The sequence below is a fragment of the Microcaecilia unicolor genome, chromosome 1 (assembly GCF_901765095.1).
Source record: "Microcaecilia unicolor chromosome 1, aMicUni1.1, whole genome shotgun sequence".
Taxonomy (NCBI): domain Eukaryota; kingdom Metazoa; phylum Chordata; class Amphibia; order Gymnophiona; family Siphonopidae; genus Microcaecilia; species Microcaecilia unicolor.
The window spans coordinates 121,404,095-121,428,539 of record NC_044031.1 but is presented as its reverse complement, the minus strand read 5'-3'; the positions used below and the strand labels follow the sequence as shown (position 1 = coordinate 121,428,539).

General features: G+C 40.3%; 1 protein-coding gene across 2 annotated transcripts in view; it reads left to right on the top strand.

Annotated features, from left to right (window-relative positions):
- ADAM22 (ADAM metallopeptidase domain 22) overlaps positions 1 to 24,445 on the top strand; it is a 661,757-nt gene that overhangs the window by 581,787 nt on the left and 55,525 nt on the right. For both annotated transcript variants that reach the window (XM_030199706.1, XM_030199712.1), the window contains exon 27: positions 7,774 to 7,874. In XM_030199706.1, the coding sequence (XP_030055566.1) occupies positions 7,774 to 7,874 (101 nt within the window). The remainder of the gene's footprint in view (positions 1 to 7,773; positions 7,875 to 24,445) is intronic.

Sequence of the window (24,445 nt, the reverse complement as noted above, 5' to 3'; positions counted from 1 at the left end):
GCCCCAGTCCCACCTCCGACACCCCCCCGGGAACTTTGGTTGTCCCCATGACGGGAAGCAGTTGGGGACGCCCAAAATCAGCTTTCGATTATGCCGATTTGGGTGACCCTGAGAGAAGGACGCCTATCTCCCGATTTGTGTCGGAAGATGGGCACTCTTCTCTTTTGAAAATAACCCTGATAGTAACCTATGTAACTTGGTAAGTCTAAGTGCTTTGAAAATGAGCCCCTAACACGTATCTCAGGGACTGTATTCTGAAATTCTCCTGATTTGCATGTGATTGTCAATTAAATGTTAACTACAGTTTTATATGTTATAATTCATACCTGCCATTTCCCTATTCCCTCCTCTTCCCTACCAAATATTTGTAACTGTGTTGTGTGTGTGTCATGTGTGTGTCTTGTTTTCTGACTTTAAAATTATTTGTTATACTTCAGAGAATTACCCCAGGGAGATTATGTAAAAAAGCCTGGAGATGCCGACTCTTTTTATAGCGACATGCCTCCTGGAGTCAGCTCAAACTCTGCATCTAGTTCTAAGAAGAGGTCTGCTTTTCTGTCGCATTTTCAGCTTTCTACCTGTTCCATCATACATTATTCCATTAGTCAGAACATTTCATTATTTTGCAGCAGGTTTGATTACTTCTTCCTTCTTTGTCAAATGTTCACAAAATGGTCTCTCTTGTTCTTTGGCTACCAGGTGCACGTTCAGTTATTCATTATATTTGCGTTTTTCTTTTTTTGCTAAACCAGATCTGGAAAAGAAAACCCATACATTTTATTTGCAACCGCTTGCAAAATTATGTAATTCATAAAATAGTGACATTTCATTCTCTTATACCTAAAACTGTAAAGTTTGATACATTTGCAAAAATTGTCATGTGACTTTTACCTAATTTATACCTGTGTAGACAAAGAAAAGGGTTACTAACATTCTCCACAATCAAAAAAAAAAAAAGAAACTGGTTAGTATGAATAATATAGATTTTTGTTTACAAATATACTTACTTATAGAAGTCAAGTTATATATGCAGTTACAGTTTGTTTAATTATAGCCTACTAAAGCCAACAAGTAGTTCATAGCAGATTACCGTTCGAGATAGTAGATTAAAAATCTAGGCTATTACAACATGATATTACAACATAAATTTGGATGAAGTTAAATTGCTTCATCCAAATTTAACCCCTATTAAGGGAAAAATCCCTAATAAACCTCAGCTTGTAATTCATATAAAGATAAGATCATACAAATTATTATGTTTACATAATAACATTGTTTAAACCCCTTTTTATAACTATCAACACTAGAACTACACTTTAATACCTGGGAAAAAGAAGACCATAAACTGGCTGCTTGATAAGCATATTAGCGAAGAAAGGTTGATTTCCCACTGTATCAATATCTTAATAGTTACTTAAGCATAAAATACTATGCCTAGTGTTTTAATCTAGACCTGCACACAACTAAACAGCCTATTAAGGGACACCCATGCTAAACAACTTCCATGCAAGTTCACAACATTATATGGTACGGGTAAAAGAGCTTCATAGTGACTGATACTAAAATATTTAGCATGCTTGTGGTATAAAATGTCAGAAATAGTGTGCTCACTGTCTTCCAGTGCATGGAAACTAAAATGTATTGACTAAACAATGTGAACATGTTACCTAAAAATGGGCAAGCTAAATAACATGAGCATGCTAAACTGAGCTGCTCCTTTTCTCTCTTACTCTTGGTTTCTTCCTCTGGCTTCCAAGGAAAATACAAGCAAGCCTAGCACATAGATATTGTTTCTCATTGCAGAGGGAAGACGTGAGATTCTGATTGCTCTGATTTAGAAAAGCACTGTCATCTGTTTCCCTCTCTGTAGGCACTGCACTGGCCTCACTACACAGTCTACTACTTCCTTTAAGCTCACTGAAATGAGCTGTGTTCAAACTGAAAAAATTGTTGAGCTCAAAGATTTGGGGGCTCTGAGTGCCGTTTAGCCACGGGCTTCTAAATGTTATTGTAGCCAGGGACCACTATAGACACTGTCCATGACAGCAGAAACTTTGCCCCCCTGGTAACATATTGCTTGGAAGTATATTTGCCTCATATTCTCTATCTCTCTACCAGGTATCCTCTGTCTTGCTCCTGGCCTCTGAACACTCTCTTTGTACATTTGAGGCTATTACTGGTCCCTGGGAGAAGAAAGGCCCCTGCTTTTGTGACTAGCCAAAGCCCCCTGACGAAAAAGCTATCATAAACAGACCTTTAAGTGCCAGAACTGGTTGATGGTCAGACTAACCACTAATGATAGTAGTGATCCTCAGGATGGTGACAATACTCTGGAGCTTGTCTGTACCCAAACCAGTATGAAATCTCTGTGCCTTGTAGACTGTGAGGTGTGGAGCAGTTCTTGAAAAGCCTCTGTGAGGAGTCACCATTTTGTTTGAGAAAACCTGTTTGTGGTATAAATATGTATATATGTGTAAAACTTTGTGAAAAAAGCTTGTGTTAGCTGTGATTTGTTTTGGCAAAGAGAAATATGGTCAAATGTGTTTATGCCCAAGTGCCTACGTGTAGGGTTGTACAAGGATATCTTCTGTCCATGGCCTTTGCCTTTTAGGCCCTCTCAAGAGTACGCTCAGTTTAGCATGATTATACTATTCAGCTAGCCCTCAGTAAACTGCAGGCTCATATTATAGAGTTAACACAAGACCAAGGTAGGTATTATATAGCACTTGGTAGATAGTGTGGAAGATGAACATACCACATGATTTACCAAGTACATGCTAAAGCTTTGGTTGTACATGACATGCCTCTGTTTGCATGTGCAGATATGCAGATTTTTGCATGCTCAGTCTAACACCGTTATGGACCCTTTTACATGTGCAATAAGCCTTCCTGCATAGCTCTTCTTTTAGCGTGCACATGAGGGCTTTCATGTGCATACTAAAGTTTTTTTTTGCATAGGCTCCTAAATGTCTGTATTTAACAAATGCAGAAACAAATATGGATGATTTTCCCAAAAATGTTGCTCTTTAATTTTTTGGGAATACCTTACATGTGGCGCATCTAGTTATTTGCAATTCACAATGTTACATTTACTGTGCATACAACTGAAGTTAGAGCTATGGAAAATTTAAAGTTTTCAAAATGAAAAGTAAAATGATATGTAATGTATTACATTTTCTAACATGTTATTTTATTTAGGCCCTTGTTTACAAAGCCATGCCTAGTGGCTGGCAGAGCAGTAATTCCAATACAGCCCATTCATTTTGAATGTGCTATGTCGGCTTTGCAAACAGGGGGGTTAGTATCAAAAGTAGCAGCTACTTTCAGATTAAAAAAATGAAGAAAGGACAGTGATCATCTGAAATGGAAGTATAATATAATTCATATATGCAGAACTATCTTGATCTGTTTCTTTTACAAATAAATTAATAACATAATGACTAATGCAATATTGAACCTCAGTTACACCAATTGCACTGCCCCTCCTTTAATGTTTTATTTATTTGTTAAAACTCAATTATGCACCATGTCCTGGTACATCATAGCAGGTTACAAGATGATAAACATTTATGTATAGCCCATTAAAGCCAACAAGAAGTTCATAGTGGATTACAATTTAAGGTACTAGATAAAAAATCAAGGATATTACAACATGATAAAGTAAAATTGCTTCATTTTTACATCTTTATAAACTCAATAAACTAAAATAAGCTGCCTACCATAATCAAATAAAATCTTTTAACTTTCTCCAAAAAAGTGAGTAGCTTTTCAGTCTGTAGCTCACACAGGATTGAGTTCCATAATGTCAGGACACAAACAGTGAAATGCCATATTCTAGTGGCAGAACGTTATATTTATTTATTGGGATTTACAAACCATCTTTATGAAGAGATTCACCCAAGGCAGGTAGTTGCCTGACTGCTCTAAGTGTCACACAAGTTCGCCTAAGCAAGCAGATCTTGAGGCTGTTGAACTAGAGTCCTGCAAATGTTGTGTACAGTTTACATTTTTGCACAGATTTTTCCATGCAGTCACCACCAGAGCAAAATAGAATGTATAGCTTTTGTAAGGAACTCTTCTCAACAGGTTTAATACCACTTCCATGTGGGCATGTTTGCATAGTTATTTTTATAGTTTTACTATGCATTCATAGCCAATATGCTGCTTTGCATGCATTTCAGTTACTCATCAGCTGTACATTTAAGTGAAATGTTGCACATGAAAAAGTATGTGCATGATGTAGCTATTTGGAAAGCAGATGCTTAAATTTTGCACATGTGGGTCTTAATCTTATGAGAACACCTATGTGAGAAATCTAAGAAAATAGCTATTTTAAGATTATTTTACAAAAGCAACATAGGTGCCTTTTTAAAATAAGCTGTCAGGACCAGCCCCAATAGAACACAAATTTACACCGCCTGTAGAAAAGGAATAAACGTGCATGTACTCTATCTTGGCAGCTCTATAAACGGACGCCTTTTTGTAGGTGCTCCGATGCAACACCGTGAGAGCCTATTCTTTAACAGGGTCTGAGTGCCCAGATACCATTATAAATACTAATGTAACCCAGTATTTGCGAGCCTTACATTTAGGTACATGCAGTTACACCAGCCATATAACTGCAGGCGCTTAAATGTGGCAAGGGCACTTGTAACTTGTGTAAGTGAGTGCATATCTGGGAGTTTCGCTTATCTTTCACCCTCTTTGCAATGCTTAGTATAGCACTTAACACTTGCCCTTATGGAATAGCGCTTAGGGCATTTCTCAGTACTTACATAGGCAAAGAGATGCGTACCTGTGAGCGTCTGGTTATAGAATTGCCCTTCATGTGAATACCTCCATATTTTATCAAATGCATGCATATATCATAAGTCTGCTCTGCTCAAAAGGTGCCCCTGGGGACAGCTACATGCAGATCGTGTAAAGTTAGGTGCACGTTTTTCATGCATGAACATTTTGCATGCATATATTAAGTAGCCAGTTTGCTAAAAGCCCTGTGTGTGCAGGGTATGAATATTAAAAAAATTGCTTAGGGGGTATACACACATAAAAAGCAGGTGCAGAGAAACATAGAGCCAGATTCAGTAAATGGCACCATAAATAGGTGCCGGGAAAAATCAGGGTGCTCTGGGATGAGTGGCCTTTGCAGAATTGCACCTAACAAGAACTTACACCAACTGAAACCTAGTGTACATCCTGATGCGCAAGTTGGGTGTACATCCCTGAAATTCCATAATATACACAGAATTCATTGTAATGCCCCTGACCCACCCATGCCCCTCCCATGACCATGGCCCCTTTTGGGTTGCGCATGAAACGATTTGGGCTCTGATCTTCATAGAATCGCAGGCAGACAGATCCATGTGCAAATCCAAATTAGGGCCAATTAACATCAATAATTGCTTATTAACATTGTTATCTAATTTATTTGGGCACGGATCTCAGGATCACATACAAAATTTAGCACCATTTATAGATCCTGGGGGTAGTGTGAGGTAACCTAGGTAGTTCTTGCAGTATTATTTGAGTGGATCCGTAGTACGCATGTGTACTGTGTAAAATATGCAGGTACATGCACAGATTTACACCTGCCTTGGAGCATACTGGGTCAGACCAATGATCCATCTGGCCCAGAATCCTGTTTCCAACTGTGGCCAATCCAGGTCAGGTGCCCGGCAGAAACCCAAATACTAGCAACATTCCATGCTACCAATCTGTGTCCATCTCAATAGCAGACTATGGACTTTTCCTCCAGGAACTTATCCAAACCTTTTTTTTAAATCCAGCTCTGCTAACTGCTGTTATTACATCCTCTGGCAAAGAGTTCCAGAGCTTAACTATTCATTGAGTGAAAATATATTTCCTTCTATTTGTTTTGAAAGTATTTCCATGTAACTTCATTGAATGTTCCCTAGTCTTTGTACTTTTGGAATGAGTAAAAAATTGATTTACTTCTACTCATTCTACGCTACTCAGGATTTTTTATGCCTCAATCATATCTCCCCTCAACCAAGCTGAAGAGCCCTAACCTCTTTAGCCTTTCCTCATATGAGAGGAGTTCCATCCCCTTTATCATTTTTGTTGCTCTTTTTTGAACCTTTGCTAATTCTAAATATGTGCAAGTGTATTTGTTGACTACCAGGGATAGGTTCGAGGGCTTATTTTATGAAGCTCTATTTACTAAAGTACGCTCATGTGCTTTAACACTCAGGGCATTTCCAGCACTTTGGAGAAAGCAGCCATGCAATTAACATAGAGAAATGATCATTAAGGCACATTGGCCGCACTGAACCTGCTATTGAGTGGGAAAGAGCGGGGTATAAATGCTAGAAATAAATAAATAAATTAATTAATTAACAGCACAGCCAATAATACAGAATGCAGTTAGTTACTTTCATACTACACTCGCTAATAAGAATTTCTGCATTAAGTGTTTCATGTGCCAATTAGTTCATGCACACACTAACAGTTAACTGGAAACTGCACTGTTAATGGGCATTAAAAGCTATGTTAAAAAACATAATGCTGCTTGCTAATAGGCCCCCATGATTCCTTTATGGAATAGGCATGCTTCTGGAAGTTTTCATAGGTGCCCTGTTATAAAAGTATCCCCCCACCCCCCAAGTAGAAATAGTGTATGCTATTGCAAATAGTGTGCATTGTTTACCCTTTAAGCTTGCTAAGTAGGCTTTGCATGGTTTTGTGCTGATTAAATTCGTTGACCACTTTATGTGTTCCGCTCAAAATATATATTTTTTTAAATGGATAAACCCTGGATTCTATAAAGGTCACCAAAAATAATTAATGGATGGGCTCCAATGATTTAATTATTGTAGCTAACTAGCACTTAATTGGCACTAATTATGATTTGCGTGCCGATCTGGCCACATGCTATTCTGTAACAATGGGCAGCTAAATTGGATCACATGCAACTCAAAGGGGTGTGTGGCCATGGGAGGGGCATGGGTGAGTCAGGGGTGTTCACAAAAGATGTGTTACAGAATAGTAGGGATCTCCGCCCAATTTGCGCACCAGGATTTACACCAGGTTTCAGCTGGGTGCCAAATTCTTGGCACCATTTATAGAATCTGGCTCGAAATGTGGAACTGGTCATTCAAAGACCATACATACTGCACATCCATCCCCAGCTTCCCAGGTGTAAACTTAGCACTCCTAAAAGAAAAGGCATATTGGTTTCCTCAGGCTTTGAGTTAAGCTCCATAGTTTATGTAGACTCTTTTTTTTATGCATGAAGTCTCAATTCTTTGTCACCAGAAGCATAGCTATTAGACCACTATAGCAAGCTTCTGGGGATGAAAGAAAAGTCAGATGTGCAGGTCAAGCAGCAGAATTCAAGTGCAGTTCTATGAAATAATACCTTGTGTTGTTGCAGGTCTGTGCTTTCCAATTAAGTGAAGCCTAAAGAAACACTTAGAAAATGAATCTTCTTAATTTTATTCAGGGAGCGAGCAGGTGCCTCTCTTTCAATAACAATCATTCTGACCTTGTTTTCTTTTGGTGAACATTTTGTTCCTTCCCTCTTCATTAAGTAAGTCAATGTTTTGCCTTCATGCTTTCCTTTCATTTCTGTTTGATTGCTTTATTTTTGTTTTGGGGGTCTCTAACATTTAATGCACTGCGCTAAGAGATCCCTAAGCTTTGTTTTATGATATTGCACAAGCACTAGAAAACTGAGCACTTCAAACGCTTGCGATGAATACTGTATTTTGAGAGGAGAATCAAGTGATCAACTCCTGCCCCTTCCCATTGTAGGTCCAATGGAATGTCACACTCTTGGAGTGAAAGGATTCCAGACACGAAGCATATTTCAGACATCTATGAAAATGGGCGGCCTAGAAGTAATTCATGGCAAGGTGAGAATGCACTGCTTATACACTGCTTATAAGCTAGACAACTATACCTTAGGGCTTCACATTACAAAGGGCCTCACACTTCATTAGCATGGAAAACTATAAAATCTAAAATTAAATTTCTACTTAAGAGGGGCCTCTGAAATCTTACAGCTTAGAGGCCACAATACACATAAATCTGGCCCTGCTTACCCAAGCAAAGGTATGGCTTTAGGCTGTGGCTTCATTGTGAATCTTAGGCCTTGGTTTCGTTCTGTTTCTGGTGAACCAGCAAAAATACATATTATTTATGGGCCTCTTTTCCTGCTGGAATATGTGTCTTTAAGAAATTTTGGTACCATGTTTGCTCTCATGGGGGTCACAAAAGACCATGGGCTACAATACACATGTTTAGTCCATGAGGACTGCAAACTGTTCAGGTTTTTAGGATAGATCTAACAAATAAAAAGGGGTAATAGCTTGCAGCAGCTTTTAAACTGTTGATAGCCATGGACTAAATTGAGCCTGGATATGCAATATGAACCACGGCCAGTCTCCAGTATTGAATATCCAAGTAAATTAGTGGTGATATTCAGCCTGATGCCTGGTTAGCTCAGTGGATAAATTTAGAACAGTCTTTTTGCTATGCAAACGTTAAGCACTTACTTAACCAGTTAACAGACTGAATATCACTACTAACTGGTTAAGTGCTGGTTCCACCAAAACTCCACCTTGGACCACCTGGCACTAACGAAACCAGTGCTGCAGAGGTCAGAGGCAATACTCAGCAGCCTGCTTAAGTGCCGCTGAATATTGGCAGATGGCCAGCTTAGTGGGATTTAACCGAGCAGGAGTCTCTCTTGCCTGGTTAAACCCTTTTGAATATTAGGCCCAAAGGGATAGATTTGCATACAATGAGGTAGTATGCTTGTATACATATCTCATGCATATTGTCAGCAGGCCACCACCTTCAGGCCTTCCTGCAGATATGAACTCGGCTGACCCTTGAAGGGCCCTTCCCTGGACACAGCACTCCCAGAAGCAGACTCCAAAAATATGCTTAAAACCGCTTTATTCCATCAGCAAGGCCAAGACATTTCCTCTTCCAGACACAGTCCTTGGTTACAGCACATATCACCCCTTGTTCCTTCCACCTGCCGGCCACAGTTTCTGGATACAGTTTAAATCATTCACTGCTTCCCCAGCATGGCCTGATTCCTGGACACAGTTTTAAATCACTCACTTCTTCCCCATCATGGCGTGACTTCTGGACACAGTTTAAATCACTCACTGCTTCCCCATCATGGCGTGACTTCTGGACACAGTTTAAATCACTCACTGCTTCCCCATCATGGCGTGACTTCTGGACACAGTTTAAATCACTCACTGCTTCCCCAGAATGGCATGACTTCTGGACATAGTTCAAATCACTCACTGCCTCCCCAGCATGGCGTGACTTCTGGACACAGTTTAAATTACTCACTGCTTCCCCAGCAGGGCATGACTTCTGGACATAGTTCAAATCACTCACTGCTTCCCCAGCATGGCTAGGTTCCTGAACACAGTTCAAGTCCCTACCTGTTTCTCCAGCCGGGTCTGACTTCTGGCCACAGCTGAAATCATTCACTGCTTTACAGCACGGCACCTCTCTCCCCCTTGAGTGGAACAGCTGCGTAACTTTTCCTCCAAGCTTTCCCCAGCCTTGAAGAAGGTTTGTTATGAAGCCTTTCAACTTCTTCCCTTGTACCTGAGCTAGAGCAGTAATCTCCATGGGCTCACTTCCCCAGTCATCTTGGGCTTGGTTCTCCTCTCCGACCTCTTTCTCCACCTCCCATTCCATGGGCTCCTCTCCCTTTATGGTCCCCAGCTGGTCCTCTCCCTCCTGATTATCCCTCCTCAGCCAATCCCCCTCCTCTCCCTTGGGATCCTGGGACTTGTAGTTCCCTTGCTTCTCCCTTTGCTTGCTTCAAGGGCTTTGCAGGGGTTCTTGGGAACTGTAGTCCTCCTCCCTTCTCTGGCTCTTGGGAAACTTATGCCTCCATGGGGGCGTGGCTTCCCAGCCCCTAGGATCCTGGGACTTGTAGTTGGAATCCCGGGTATGAAACCTACCCATCTTACTCCTCTCCTGGAACGCTTCTTCCCTGACCCTCGGGTTCCTCACAATATTCAGTAAGGATATCCTGAAAATCTGAGCTGCAAATTTATTTATTATTATTTATTTGGATTTATTTACCACCTTTTTGAAGGAATTCACTCAAGGCGGTGTACAGTAAGAACTCAAGGTGGTGTACAGTAAGATGGCCCGAGGACTGGACTTGTGCACCTCTGCTATAGGCCTTGAGTACCCAGCTCAGGCAAATGCTGAAAATGTTTATTTTTGTGTGTAATATGGAGCCCAATTTTACATTTTAATTTTTTTCTTTATTTATTTTCAACATTTGTACCCCACATTTTCCAAACTAGTGTAGTTTCAATGTGGCTTACAATGAACTTAATTTAGAAGTGTGACAGAGCAGTTTAGGGTCGGACACAGGCATTGATCATTCTGTCAGTGTTCAAGTGTTGTGGTGTGTTGGCCAGTTGTCTACTCGACTATGTGGGTTCATAAAAAATGAATTTTCTGAAGAATTGGACTTTCAGGTACTTTTGAAATGTTAGGTAGTTATTCGTGCCTTTTAGGTCTTTCTGTAGAGTGTTCCAGGTTTTGGTGCATATGTATGTGAAACTGGTTGCATGTGTTGATTTGTATTTTAGACCTTGACATCTGGGGAAGTGAAGGTGAGGTAGGTTCATGTGCCCTTGATTGCATTGCGTATTGGTAGTTCCTATAAGGCTTGTCATGTATTCTAGTGCAAGATCAAAGATTATTCTGTAGGCCAGAGAACATATCTTGAAGGTTATATACGTTCTTTGATGGGTAGCCAATGTAGGCTTTGGAGTAGTGGCATCACGCTTTCAAATCAATTTTTTTTCCAAAAATCAGTCTTGCTGCTGTGTTGTGTGCTGTTTGTAACCTCTTTAGATTTTGTTCTTTGCTTCCAGAGTAGATTCCATTGCAGTAGTCTGCATTGGCAAGGACCATGGATTGGACAAGTGTGCAGAATACTTCTCTGGAGAAATAGTTTTTTATTCGTTTCAGTTTTTATGTTGTATTGAGCATTTTCTTTGTAGTATTTGGTTGTATTTCTGGTTGTCAAAAGACAGATTGTGGTCTATGGTAACTCCTAGGATTTTTAATTTGTCTGCTATTGGGAGGCTAGTTCCCATACCATTAATGTTTCTGAAACGTTCAGTATTGTGTGGTGATGTGAGTATCAGGCAGTGTGTTTTTTCCCTGTTCAACTTCAGCTTGAATACTGAGGTTCAGGATTCCATGGGGTTTATGCACAGAATGTGGAGATTGAATTGAGATGCCCAGGTCAGGATGTATTCAATTCCAGCAGTATTTTAGACAAGGTTCCGCTGGCACCTGCAGTGGGAGCAATCATTTTAGAAACCGGACATAGTTTTTGTCCCATTTTACAAAATTAACCCATGTAAGTTCTGCCATTATAATAGGTTACAAGTTTCATTTTGAAGGCAGAAATAAATAATAAGGGATTAAGGAGAATGGCTCTCTTGATCCTCTGTGTAAAGCCCTGGCCAAAACAATCACTTTTTAACATTTTATGTGTGCCTTTGAGCTGGTGTAATACCCAATGGGGAAGTTTTTTCCCATACACATGTATTCCTTTTGTAACATGGAAAATAAACATGTAGACTTTTGTCTTTCTCAAGTCCCACCCAACCACACCCCCATGAAATAGCTACATGGTATGGATCTCCATGTTTAAATAGCAGCCTGCTGAAATCCCCAGTTACATGTGTATATGTGTAAATGGCAATATTTACACATGGAAATGCTTATAAAATATTGGCTTATGTTACTTTAAAAAACACAAACAATATTACAATACCCAAAATAGAGACCAAAAATAGATTTTTAATGCCTGTTGAATCTGGTCATGGATTGGCCATTTCTAACAAAGATAGGTTGGAGTGAGCTTCAACAACAGCTCCAGTAGTTGGAACATAAGGACAGGGCTGGGCAGACTTCTATGGTCTATGTCCCAGAAACGCCAAAGAAAGACCATGATCAGGTATTCTACATCACATTCATTGTTGGTTTAATCATGAATTGATAATGAGTGTGACAGTTGGTCAGTCTGGATGGACCGTTCAGGTCTTTATCTGCCTTCACTTACTCCCCTCTCCCACTTTTCTTCCAAAGAATACACACTGAGATCTTTAAATCTATCCTCATACACTTTATGATGAAGACTGCTGACCATTTTTGTAGCCACCCTCTGGACTGACTCCATCCTGTACATTGCTTTTTGAAAACCACTGCACTAGACTACTAGGGCTTACTTGTAATTCCATAGCAGGCTCAAAATCAACTATAAAATAAGACATCATTAGTAAATGCCTGTAAAGCATTACACACAATGTAAAAAACAAATCGAAGCAGTAAATAACATTATGGGGTTGTCAGGCAGCAAAGGTCAGAGCCTTAAAAGCACCCATGTATTACGGAAAAATGCATCTTACAGGTCGGCGCACACCTTATACTGTTACATGGTTGCCACTTACACATTACTAGGATTCCATATTGACTCACTAGCAGGGAGCATCCTCTTAACTGCTACACATTTATTACTCTAGGTTAGGGTTATGTTGTTATGTTACAAAATAGACTAGGGTTAAGTTATGTTACAATATCAAGATGAGATTATTTCTATAATGTAAAAATTGCAGACTCGTTCAGCTTCATCAGTATCAACCTTCACTAAATTGAATCCTTCTTGTTTATTTTGTAATTTATTAATACACAGCCCTTAAGACAGTTTTGCCAGTGCTTCCATTATGTTTAGACCCATGTAGGACAGTGCAGTTTTTACCAGTGCTTTTACACTGCAGATTTCCTGGACAGATGGCCAATAGCTAAACCTGATTTTGTTTTCAGGTTTTGATAAAATCAATACATGAAGATGAGAAGCTACTCTGACTGTTGTAAATATATTGAATAGTTAGGCTGGAAGCAGCATCTCTGTAACCAAACTCATAGGTAAGCAGTATTGCCAGCCCCATCAGAGCTCATTCCTCTCCCCCCCCCCCCCCCCCCCCCACAACACATACTATAAAAACACATAAATATGGGTTGAGAATGACTGTTGCTTTATTAGTACACTCCAGCAGTATAAAAATTGACAATGAGCAATAAGACCAAGAATATTATAATGCTTCTTTCCTTGTCACCTGCATCAGATGAATCCAGGAACTGGTGGGTTAAGTCTACCTACCAGCAGGTGGCGATAGAGATAAACAAACTGAAGGCAGTGATGCCAGACGGCCAGGCCCTTTCTCAGTTAGTATGTCTCTATCTCCAGCAGGTGGTGGATGGCTTTTCTCCAGCTCCTGGATCCAAGGCTGCTGAGGGTGCTACTGGGCCGGTGGCCAGTTTGAGCCAGGGGTGGTAGACTGAAGGTGTCCCCTTTGGCAGCATACCCAGGTTCTGGGTCCCTGCTACACCTCAAATTCCCTCTGAACAGGCTTTTGCTATTCTTTTCCTTCCCTATTTGTTTCTGCCTCCTCACTAAAAAAAAAAAAAAAAAGAGAACCGTAAGATTTATTAAAAAAAAAAAAAAAAGAACAGAAACAGAGGGGAGTTGTGTTTTCTGTGAGAGCAGGGCTGTGTTCCTGCCCATCTGAGTCCTGTCTGTGTTGCCGGCTTGTCTGAGCCCTAACTGGGATTAGAGTTGGAGCGTTTTTCCTCGACTCCTGTGGCAGGTCCCACGCTTTTCCCGGCTGTGGGTAAGTGCTGCAGAGACAATAGGTTAATATAGTCCAACCAAACAGACTAAGATGAATTCTTTCACTTAAAAGAGTGATTGGCGCTGTGCATAATAGGTAATTTTAATATGCCAGACATTGATTGGAGCATCCCTGTTGCAGGGTCATATAGAAGTAAGGGAATCTTGGATTCTCTACAGGAAGAACTATTTTAGCAGTTAGTAACAGAACCCACACAGGATGGAGCTATTCTGGTCCTGTTGCTTATTAATGGAGATAGTGTTTCTGTTGTTACAGTGAGTGACCATTTGGCATCTAGTGATCACCAGATGGTGTGGTTCAATATTATGACACACAAGGAAAGGGTTTATTCAAGATTTACAGTTCTAGACTTCAAAAGAACTAACTTTGCTAAGATGGGGGTATACCTCAAGGGGTTGTTAGTTGAATGGGAACAACTGGGGGAGGTAGAAGGTAGTGGGAAAACTGAGCTATTTTAAGGGTAACAAACCTTTGTGTTAGGAAAGTAAAAAAGTAAGAGGAAAAGAAGGTCATATTGATTCTGAAAAGTAGTAGCTGAAAAGGTGAAAAGATGTTAGCTTTCACTAAAAACTAATCTATTCAAAAAGGCATACCCTACTGATCCAACTTAAATGCCTGGACTCTGCAACACAACGTAACCAAAGCACACAATGGACATAACATAACTCTTCCGCTCTACGATTCCCTAATGTTCTGTTCCACACGAACCTTATCCTACCACAACATCACTTTGTATTTGTTCATACCGGAGTTAGCGAACGCCTCTTCGGTACTATGTAAGCCACATTGAGCCTGCAAATAGGTGGGAAATGTGGGATACAAATTTAACAAATAAAAATAAATAAATTACAAGACATCACAGAAAGAGGAAGAAAGACAACAATACCTAGAAAAGTTAAAGAAAGCTGGAAAAGTAGTCAGGAATGCAAATATTCAAATGGAAGAGAAAAATAGCCAATGCAGTAAAATTGGGGGTCAAGAAATTTTTTAGATATGTATGTGATAGGAGGAAGTGCCAAGTGGCATTATGAGGCTCAAGTGTGAAAGGGAGGAATATGTAGAAACTGATAAAGATAAAGCTGAACTGCTTAACAAATATTTCTCATCTGTGTTCATGGATGAAGGGCCAGGAGCAGGACTGCATAAAACAAATGCTAATGGGAATGGATGTGTCATAGACCTGGATTGATTCTCAGAAGACTGTGTTCATGAGGAGCTGGCTAATCTAAAAGTAGACAGCGATGGGGCCTGATGGAATACATCCAAGAGTACTAAGAGAGAAGTTCTGGTGGTTCCGCTGTCTGACCTTTTCAACACTTCATTAGAGTCTGGAGTGATACCAGAGGAATAGAAAAGGGCAGATGTGGTCCTTGCCACAAAAGTGGAAGTAAGGAGAGGTTGGGAATTACAGGCCTTTTAATCTGGCCTCTGCTATAAGTAAATTAATGGAAATGCCTTGATAGCAGAGGATTGTGAGGTTTTTAGAATCAAATGTACTGCAGGACCCGAGGCAGCATGATTTTTCTAGAGGCAGGTCTTGTCAGAGAAATCTGATTTTTTTGACTGAGTGATCAAACAGTTGGATTTAGGGGGAGAATTATATGTGGTGTACTTAGATTTTAGTAAAGCCTTTGACATGGTTCCACATAGGCAACTGATAAATAAACTGATTGCTCTCAGTAAGGGCTCTAAAATGACTGACTGGGTTCAAAACTGGCTAAGTGGAAAGAGGCAGAGGATAGTGATAAATGTAGTTTACTCCAAGGAAAAGGATGTTATCAGTAGCGTACTGCAGGGACTGTGCTTGAGCTGGCTCTTTTTAACTTCTTTCTGAGTGATATTGTGAAATGGTTGTCCTGTAAGGTTTGCCTCTTTGCAGATGATACCAAACTCTGTAATAGGTTAGACAACCCAGAGGGTGTGAATATCATGAGAATAAATCTTGCAAAGGTTGAAGAATGGTCCAGAAATTAGCGCCCGGGTATATGACAGACTTAATCGACCTACCAACCAGAAACGCCTCCGATTCAACACGATCATATCTATACCTACATTACCCAAGCTGTAAAGGTCTTGGGGGTGATCATATCTGATGATCTTAAGGTGGCCAAACAGGTAGAAAAGACAGCAGTAAAGCTAGAAGGGTGCTCGGGTGCATAGAGAGAGGAATGGCCAGCAGGAAAAAAGAAGTGATAATGTCCTTGTATAAGTCTCTGAGGCCCCATTTAGGATACTGTGTGCAATTCTGAAGACTGTACCTTCAAAAAGATATAAACAGGATGGAATCGTTCCAGAGCGTGGCTACAAATTTGGTCAGGGGGCTCCATTGTAAAGCATATGGGGACAGACTTATAGCCCTCAGTATATATACTCTGGGTCTGGAAGAAAGGCAGGAAAGAGGAGATATGATAGAGATATTTAAATATCTCTATGGCATTAATATACAGGAGGCAAGTGTATTTCAATTGAAAGAAAACTTCAGGATGAGAGGGCATAGGATGAAGTTAAAAGGTTGTAGGCTCAGGAGTAATCTAAGGAAATACTCTTTTACAGAAAGGATGATGGATATGTGGAACAGACTCTCGGTGGAGGTGGTGGAGACAAAGACTATCTGAATTCAAGAAAGTCTGGGACTAGCATGTGGGATCTCTTAGGGAGAGGAGGAGGAGATAGTGGATGGGCAGACTGGATGGATCTTTTGGCCTTTAGTTGCTATCATGTTTCTAAGGAATATACACGAGATCAGATTGTTTATATATAATGAGCCTTCCTGGTATGCAGATTTATCACATTCATATTCATTGAGGATATCCTGAAAATATGACATGCTATGTAGCATCTAGGACAGGATTGAGAAGCCCTTCTACATATAATTCATTGTATGAAAAAAAGAAACTTATTCAAAGTTGCTACTGTTATATATTTATGGTGTATTTATTTATTTGTTTGTTACATTTGTACCCCACATTTTCCCACCTATTTTCAGGCTCAATGTGGCTTACATGGTACCGTATAGGCTGTTGTCAGTTCGGTTGGTAACAGATACAAAGTTATGTTGTGAACTGATGAGGTAGGTTTGGATCAAGTATCAAGGGATCGAAAGAGGTGAAGATTATAAATTGTCCAGTACGATCATTAGTTATGTTGTGTCGCTAGGTGCTGGGATTTTATGTTGGATCGTTGGGATAGGCTTTTTTGAATAGGTGAGTCAAGAATGAATTTAATAAGAGGCATATAAAACAGGGAGTGGAGGTTTTTAGAACCTAGTTGAGTACTGTTTAAAGGTGAAAATTTGTCAGGCTAAGGGAGAAAGTTATCAATGTGAGCTTCCATTAAAATTTTACTACTAACTAGTGCCATTTTTAGCACAGGTCCAATTTTGTACAATGAGACCTAGTTATTAATAAACAGGGTTAACTGTAAAATCACCTGTTACAGCAGCCCATGTTGATAACTTTCTCCTTAAATTGCAAAACATTTTGAAAGATAGCCAAAATAAGATTTAAAAGTGAATCATGCTATAATGCTATGGGATCTTTAGTGTTTGGAGAGCAGAAAGGATTGCACCTTTGAAGTCTCTTGAGAATATTTTTACTATATTTGGTGACTATTTTAGAAGCCCTATTCATGATTTAGATGTGTATACACTAGCATTTACATAGTAACAGATAAAGAAAGACCTGCACAGTCCATCCAGTCTGCCCAACAGTCACGTGCATTATCAATTCATGATTAACCTTGAATTACCAAGCTTTTTTTGGAAACAGGCACTACCGGGGGAGGGGGGTTACCATCCCCCTTTATTTTTGTGGATTTATTAATTATTGGTCCCATGTAATATATCATTTGAAAGCTATTCAGAAGCTAAATTAAACAAGCAATCAACAAAGCTGGTTTGTAGCACTTTGCGGAATAATAAATGTGAACCAACGTCTGGATTGAAAAAATTAAAGAATTTCTTGTATATGCACATTTTTTATTCTTCATAAACAACTTGCCAACGAAGCAGGTAAGTTGCAAACTGAAAGGTTTAACAAGATTCTAACTACTGCCTTAATGCTAACAGCTAAAGTTAATTAATGTATAGGCCTAATATTTCACACACTTCTGAACATGGTGCTGGTGATTGTTTTGGCCAAGTTCTTCAGGCATTGTGGCTTCTTACAAATTCTGTAGCACTTCCTAACTCTGTTGGCATTGTTCTTACACTTCTTTTTTTACATTTTTATTATTTATCATTTTACTTAATTACATTCACATTTATCACGTAAATGTAAGGAAAAACAGAAATTAATATAAGGAAAAAGAAAAAACATTTTCTCTCAACAATATATATAATTGTCCACAATTGGGGGATCCAAGATCAGGAAAACAATCTCAAAGAAAATAAGAAAAACACCAAGTGGTTAATCTTACAAATTCATATTTTTTGAGGGAGGAAGGTTAATCGGTAATTGCAGCCGGTACAGTGGTAACTAAAGGAAGTTGCTGCAGAGGGTTCTTCATCTGTTCTTTTAACTCCACAAACTCTTGTAATTTCTTGGGTTCAACAAATAAGTAATAAGGAAATAAAACACTTACAAGGGAATCGCTGTAGGAAGGTCCCACCTAGGGCAATGATTCTTGGCTTAAAAGCCAAGGGTTTACACCTCCTAGTCTGCGATTCCCTTGATATATCAGGAAATATATTTATCTTTGAACTCAAAAAACTATCAGCCATGTATCGGAAATACAATTTCAAAACATTGTTCCTATCTAAATCAAAGGCAAAGTCACTAGTAATATAACTCTATATATAGGGTATTTTAGGAAGATTTATTTTATTTATTTTTTTATTTATGTTAATTTATATACCGTGTCTTATTGCAACTGCAAAACAGAACGGTTTACATATATATAAAAAAAATTAGTGTATACAAATAAACAAACATAGGAATTCCATTCATGACAGGAAAGCACAGCAACCAGGATAAACTACATAATAAATCAATATAAATTAAAAAACTAATATACAGTTAGGCTTCCCCATTTTTCTTTTTCTTTTTGACCTTATCTCATTATGCTAAGTTCTGTTCTACGTAGCTTATAAAGAGAAAGGTTTTCAAAAGTTTTCGGTAATGGAGATAAGATTTCTCTAATCTGATCTCCTTTGGAAGGCTATTCCAAAGGGAGGGTGACAAATAGAAAAAAGCCGATCTCCGTGTAGATTCCCACCTAGCCTTAGCAAGAGGGGGAATAACTAACCTGTTATCTGTTAGGGATCTAAGAGTTCACATAGCGGTGTAGGGAATTGTTAAATTCGACAAGTAGCTAGGATTTAATGTGTAGAAGGCTTTGTGTGTCAGGACAAGAGCCTTAAACTTTATTCTTGCTTCGACCGGGAGCCAGTGCAGATGATGCAATAAAGGTGTTACTCTATCATCCCTCCGGGCCCTGCAGATCATACGTGCTGCTGTATTTTGAATTCTTTGTAATCGCTTTAAGTTTGCTTGAGTAATCCCAGCATATACAATGTTACAGTAGTCTAAACGTGAAGTAATATATGCAGATGTCAGTGTTTTGAGAGAGTCCTTACTTATTGAATTTCTGACTCAAGTTATTTTTCCTTAATTAGTTCTCCAGAAGTTCCACTTTTTTACAAGAAACATGACTGTCCTTCATTACCAGATTAACTGATTTTCGTAGAGAAACCATTTCCGTAATCAAAGTCTCTATTTTTATATCTTGGACTTCCACTTTGTTAGATAAGTATTGATATAATCACATATTTATTCCTGAAAAATTTTTGACATGTGAAGAAGAGAATTATTCACACTCTGCAGCACTTCCCATAGTGCGTCCATTATGACATTTTTTGGTTTCACCAAGTCCAATTTCTCCACAGAAACTGCTTCGGATATCTTCGGGGGAAGAGCTCACTCTCCAATCCCCCAGTTGGTTTATTATCCGGAGTCAATGCTGCACCAGGACCTCCTCGGATCGCGTGAGAATCCTAACCTACTTCGGGCATTTCCACTGTCGACCTCCATAGCGAAGCGTTACTGTTTCCAGGTCTTGGAGAGGTCATGCCAACAGAGGGACTCAAAGTCACTCCCTCTCCACTGAGATTCGGCAATAAAGCCTTGCTGTTCCCCGAAGCAGGAACCGATATCCCTGACGTTATGACCCCGAAGCTCTCCAAAGTAGACTGAGAAGTGGTGGGAACCCCAGCCGTGTTCGAGGAGGACAACACCACGGCTTTGCCTTTCTTCTTCCCCATTCTCTGGGGAGTGCGCCTACTTCTTCAGGTATTCTGATGTAAAACGGGAACTCAACTAACGTACATCCTCCCTCGACACCATCTTGGATCCTCCAGTTTGGGACACTCTTTGTCTGGTTTCTCCTCAGAGGCCTGTCTGATATGGGTAACCCTTCAGCATAGCCCTCTAAGTCATTGAAACACGGAAGCCCCTCCACCACTTACAAGGTGGTGTCCCTTCGGAGGGATGTTCTTACACTTCTTGTAACCTTCCTTATATGATTCCTTCACGCACACTGCACATCTTGATGTGCTGTTGCTGACGGAACATGCTGCTGAGGATGACGTGGTTGGTCTTCCCAGAACTACACCAATAGCTTGCTGTTCTGGAGTCCCACTAAATTTGCCACCCGCTCTTCAACCACTGGAAGAAATTGTGACATGCCAAACTCAGTCAGAAATAAACGGCGTCACTGACACTTCTTTTTTTCTTCCACTCTGGATGTTTGTGTATCCAAATGAAAAAGGAGTTTATGTCTGCTACATCAGTGATTGTGTAGAAAACTACCATTGACCATGTTGTTGATGCAACCTTACAATGGTAAGTATCAAGCATCATATCTACAATATCGATGCTACCTTTATCTTTATTATATGCCAAAATCAGCTCTGGTTTATGGTCCTCTCTCTAAGAAATATCAGGTTGATTGTGTTCTCTTGTGAGTAGCAAAACATTCCTTTTCAGTTTGGGAATATGTGACAGCAACATAACTGGATAAGACCAAGCAAACTTTGAACTCACCAATACCCTGCCATCGGTCTTCTTCATTCCTTCAGGAATATGCAACCTAGTGGAGATGAGTGTTCCAACATTTGTCAGGTAGTGGTTCATAATCAAGTCCATGGCAGGGTTGACACTTGTGTACTAATGGTCCATTGTAATGTTTCTTCCGGAACCATAGAGATGCTGACACAACTCTTTCATGATCACTGAGGGACTCTTCAGAGGTGTGATCTTGGCTTTTCTTGTGTATGAAAGCATGTGTGACACTTATCGTTGTTTGGCATCTGTCAGAACACGAAACAACAAGCCATACTTCCCAGGCTTTTGAGGCATGTATACTCTGAATTGACATTTACCTCAAAACTTTTGCAAAGTTTCATCAATGGTCACATGGTCAGACAAGGTGCAGTTATCTCTGCATCTATTATTGAAAATGTCAAACACTTTGCTTATAGCTGCAAAGTTGTCAGATGCCACTTTCTCATCTCTTGTGGCCTTGTCATCAAAATGTAGCACAAAAAGCATCAATTCAAACTGAGCATGCGGCATTGTGGCAGTAAATATAGGATGACCTGATTGAAGGTTCCAGATGCCTTTCACTGGCTCATGATAACCATGGTAAATCCCTTGCAAAATCATGAGCCTATCTATGCCCAAACTTCATTGGTGCAAGTAGGGTCAAACTTCATGATGTGAGCTGGATGGTTTTTTGTTGAACTTTTCAGCCATTATCTCACCTTCTTCAGTCATGTGCTTTACAGTGAGCTGAGTCATTTCATCTGTGACAAAAGTCTTGAAGATTTAATTTATTGAAGTCATGTTCCAAGCCAAATTACGTGGGCAAAACCTTTCATGGTCAATATTAGCAGGGCAGCATTTCACAGTAGCTGATGGAGCAATCAGTTACCATTGGCAACCAGCACATGCTGTATTCACATTAGAGACTGGCATTACTCTGGAATGATCTTCGCTAGTCCACTGCTGCTGAGCTCTGCCACAACCGTGAACTCCTCTGCCATGACTACCAGCTTGTGTAGTTTTCATCAATGGTATTGAAGATGCAGTGGAATTTTGTCACAACTTTCTTCGTCATTCTCACTTCAGGTTTAGATGTTGTCCTCTATCTCTGAAACATCCTCACTTGGCAAATAATCACTGCTATCAGAATCAGTAACTTTGACATCACTACTATCATTGTCAGCTAAAAGAATTTCTAAGGCCTGTTTAGCAGAAAAATGCTTATTGCAACCGTGTGCTTACTCCATTTTTACAATAAATTGACCTCTAATGATGCCACATCTTCCAAGATAAATAAGTACACTCACCAAATTAGGGGAAGAAATAGAACATCATGTTATAAATGATTTAGAGATGGGAGTAACTTGCGAGGTAATTAAATTTGCTGATGACACAAAGTTATTCAAAGTCGTTAACTCGCGACAGGATTGTGAAAAATTACAGAAGGACCTTACGAGACTGGGAGATTGGGCGGCTAAATGGCAGATGACGTTTAATGTGAGCAAATGCAAGGTGATGCATGTGGGAAAAAAGAACCCGAATTATAGCTACGTCATGCAAGGTTCCATGTTAGGAGTTACGGACCAAGAAAGGGATCTGGGTGTCGTCGTCGATAATACACTGAAACCTTCTGCTCAGTGTGCTGCTGTGGCTAGGAAAGCAAATAGAATGTTGGGTATTATTAGGAAAGGTATGGAAAACAGGTGTGAGGGTGTTATAATGCCGTTGTATCGCTCCATGGTGCGACCACACCTTGAGTACTGTGTTCAATTCTGGTTGCTGCATCTCAAGAAAGATATAGTAGAATTGGAAAAGATGCAGCGAAGGGCGACTAAAATGATAGCAGGAATAGGACGACTTCCCTATGAAAAAAGACTAAGGAGGCTAATGCTTTTCAGCTTGGAGAAGAGACGGCTGAGGGGAGACATGATAGAGGTATATAAAATATTGAGTGGAGTGGAACAGGTGGATGTGAAGCGTCTGTTCACGCTTTCCAAAAATACTAGGACTAGGAGGCATGCGATGAAACTACAGTGTAGTAAATTTAAAACAAATCGGAGAAAATGTTTCTTCACCCAACGCATAATTAAACTCTGGAATACGTTGCCGGAGAACATGGTGAAGGCGGTTAGCTTAGCAGAGTTTAAAAAGGAATTAGACGGTTTCCTAAAGGACAAGTCCATAAACCACTACTAAATGGACTTGGGAAAAATCCACAATTCCAGGAATAACATGTATAGAATGTTTGTACGTTTGGGAAACTCGCCAGGTGCCCTTGGCCTGGATTGGCCGCTGTCGTGGACAGGATGCTGGGCTCGATGGACCTTTGGTCTTTTCCCAGTGTGGCATTACTTATGTACTTCTGTTAAAGAACCAAGGGACAACTGCAAACCAAAGCAGAAATATTCAGTGGCAAGCATCATGACCTGTTCTTGGGGGTGGTGGCTACCACTACCCCCTCTCCCCAGTAACTTTAATACCAAGCGCACTACATTTCTATACAGCCACATTTTATGTATGTGTTATATAAAGAAATGTGTGAAAATGCGTTCCCTAAAGATATCTAAAGGCACTTAAGGTAATACAATAGGCCAAAAATTCTAGCAAAAACAATCAAGGAGGGTGGTGGTAACCACCACCCCCTGGTAGTTTGAGGGTTAAATCAGTTGTGGATATTGTTTAAGAATACTATTGTGAAAGCCCAGACCAGATGTATTCCACATGTTAACAAAGGTGGAAAGAGAAACTTACATGCCCACAGTTAGACACACAGTGCCAACATGTACCTACCTCAGTTGCAAGAGAATGTACAAGAAATGAAAGGAAGGTGACAAGGAAGAATAGGAAGTGAGGTGCATGGCAGAAAAGGGAAAGCAGGAAGCAGAGTGACATAGGATTAAAAGGGCAAAGACTTTGTGAAGGTGAAAGGAACAGAGTGAGTGTAGGACACATGAAAGAAGCCTATCAGGCTTATTTTTGAAAGAGAAGGGCGCCCATCTTTCGACACAAATTGGAAGATGGGCGTCCTTCTCCCAGGGTCGCCCAAATCGGCATAATCGAAAGCCGATTTTGGGCATCCCCAACTGCTTTCTGTCGCGGGGATGACCAAAGTTCCCGGGGGCGTGTTGGAGGTGTAGCAAAGGCAGGACTTGGGCGTGCCTAACACATGGGCGTCCTCGACCCATAATCGAAAAAAGAAGGGCGTCCCTGATGAGCACTTGGACGACTTTACTTGGTCCTTTTTTTGTTACGACCAAGCCACGAAAAGGTGCCCGAACTGACCAGATGACCACTGGAGGGAATCGGGGATGACCTCCCCTTACTCCCCCAGTGGTCACTAACCCCCTCCCACCCTCAAAAAAATTCTTTACAAATATTTTTTCCAGCCTCAAATCTCATACTCAGGTCCATCGCAGCAGGTCCCTGGAGCAGTTTTAGTGGTTGTAGTGCACTTCAGACAGGCGGACCCAGGCCCATCCCCCCCCCCCACCTGTTACACTTGTGGTGGTAAATGTGAGCCCTCCAAAACCCACCAGAAACCCACTGTACCCACATCTAGGTGCCCCCTTCACCCATAAGGGCTATGGTAGTGTTGTACAGTTGTGGGGAGTGGGTTTTGGGGGGGTTTGGAGGGCTCAGCACACACGGTAAGGGAGCTATGAACCTGGAAGCAATTTCTGA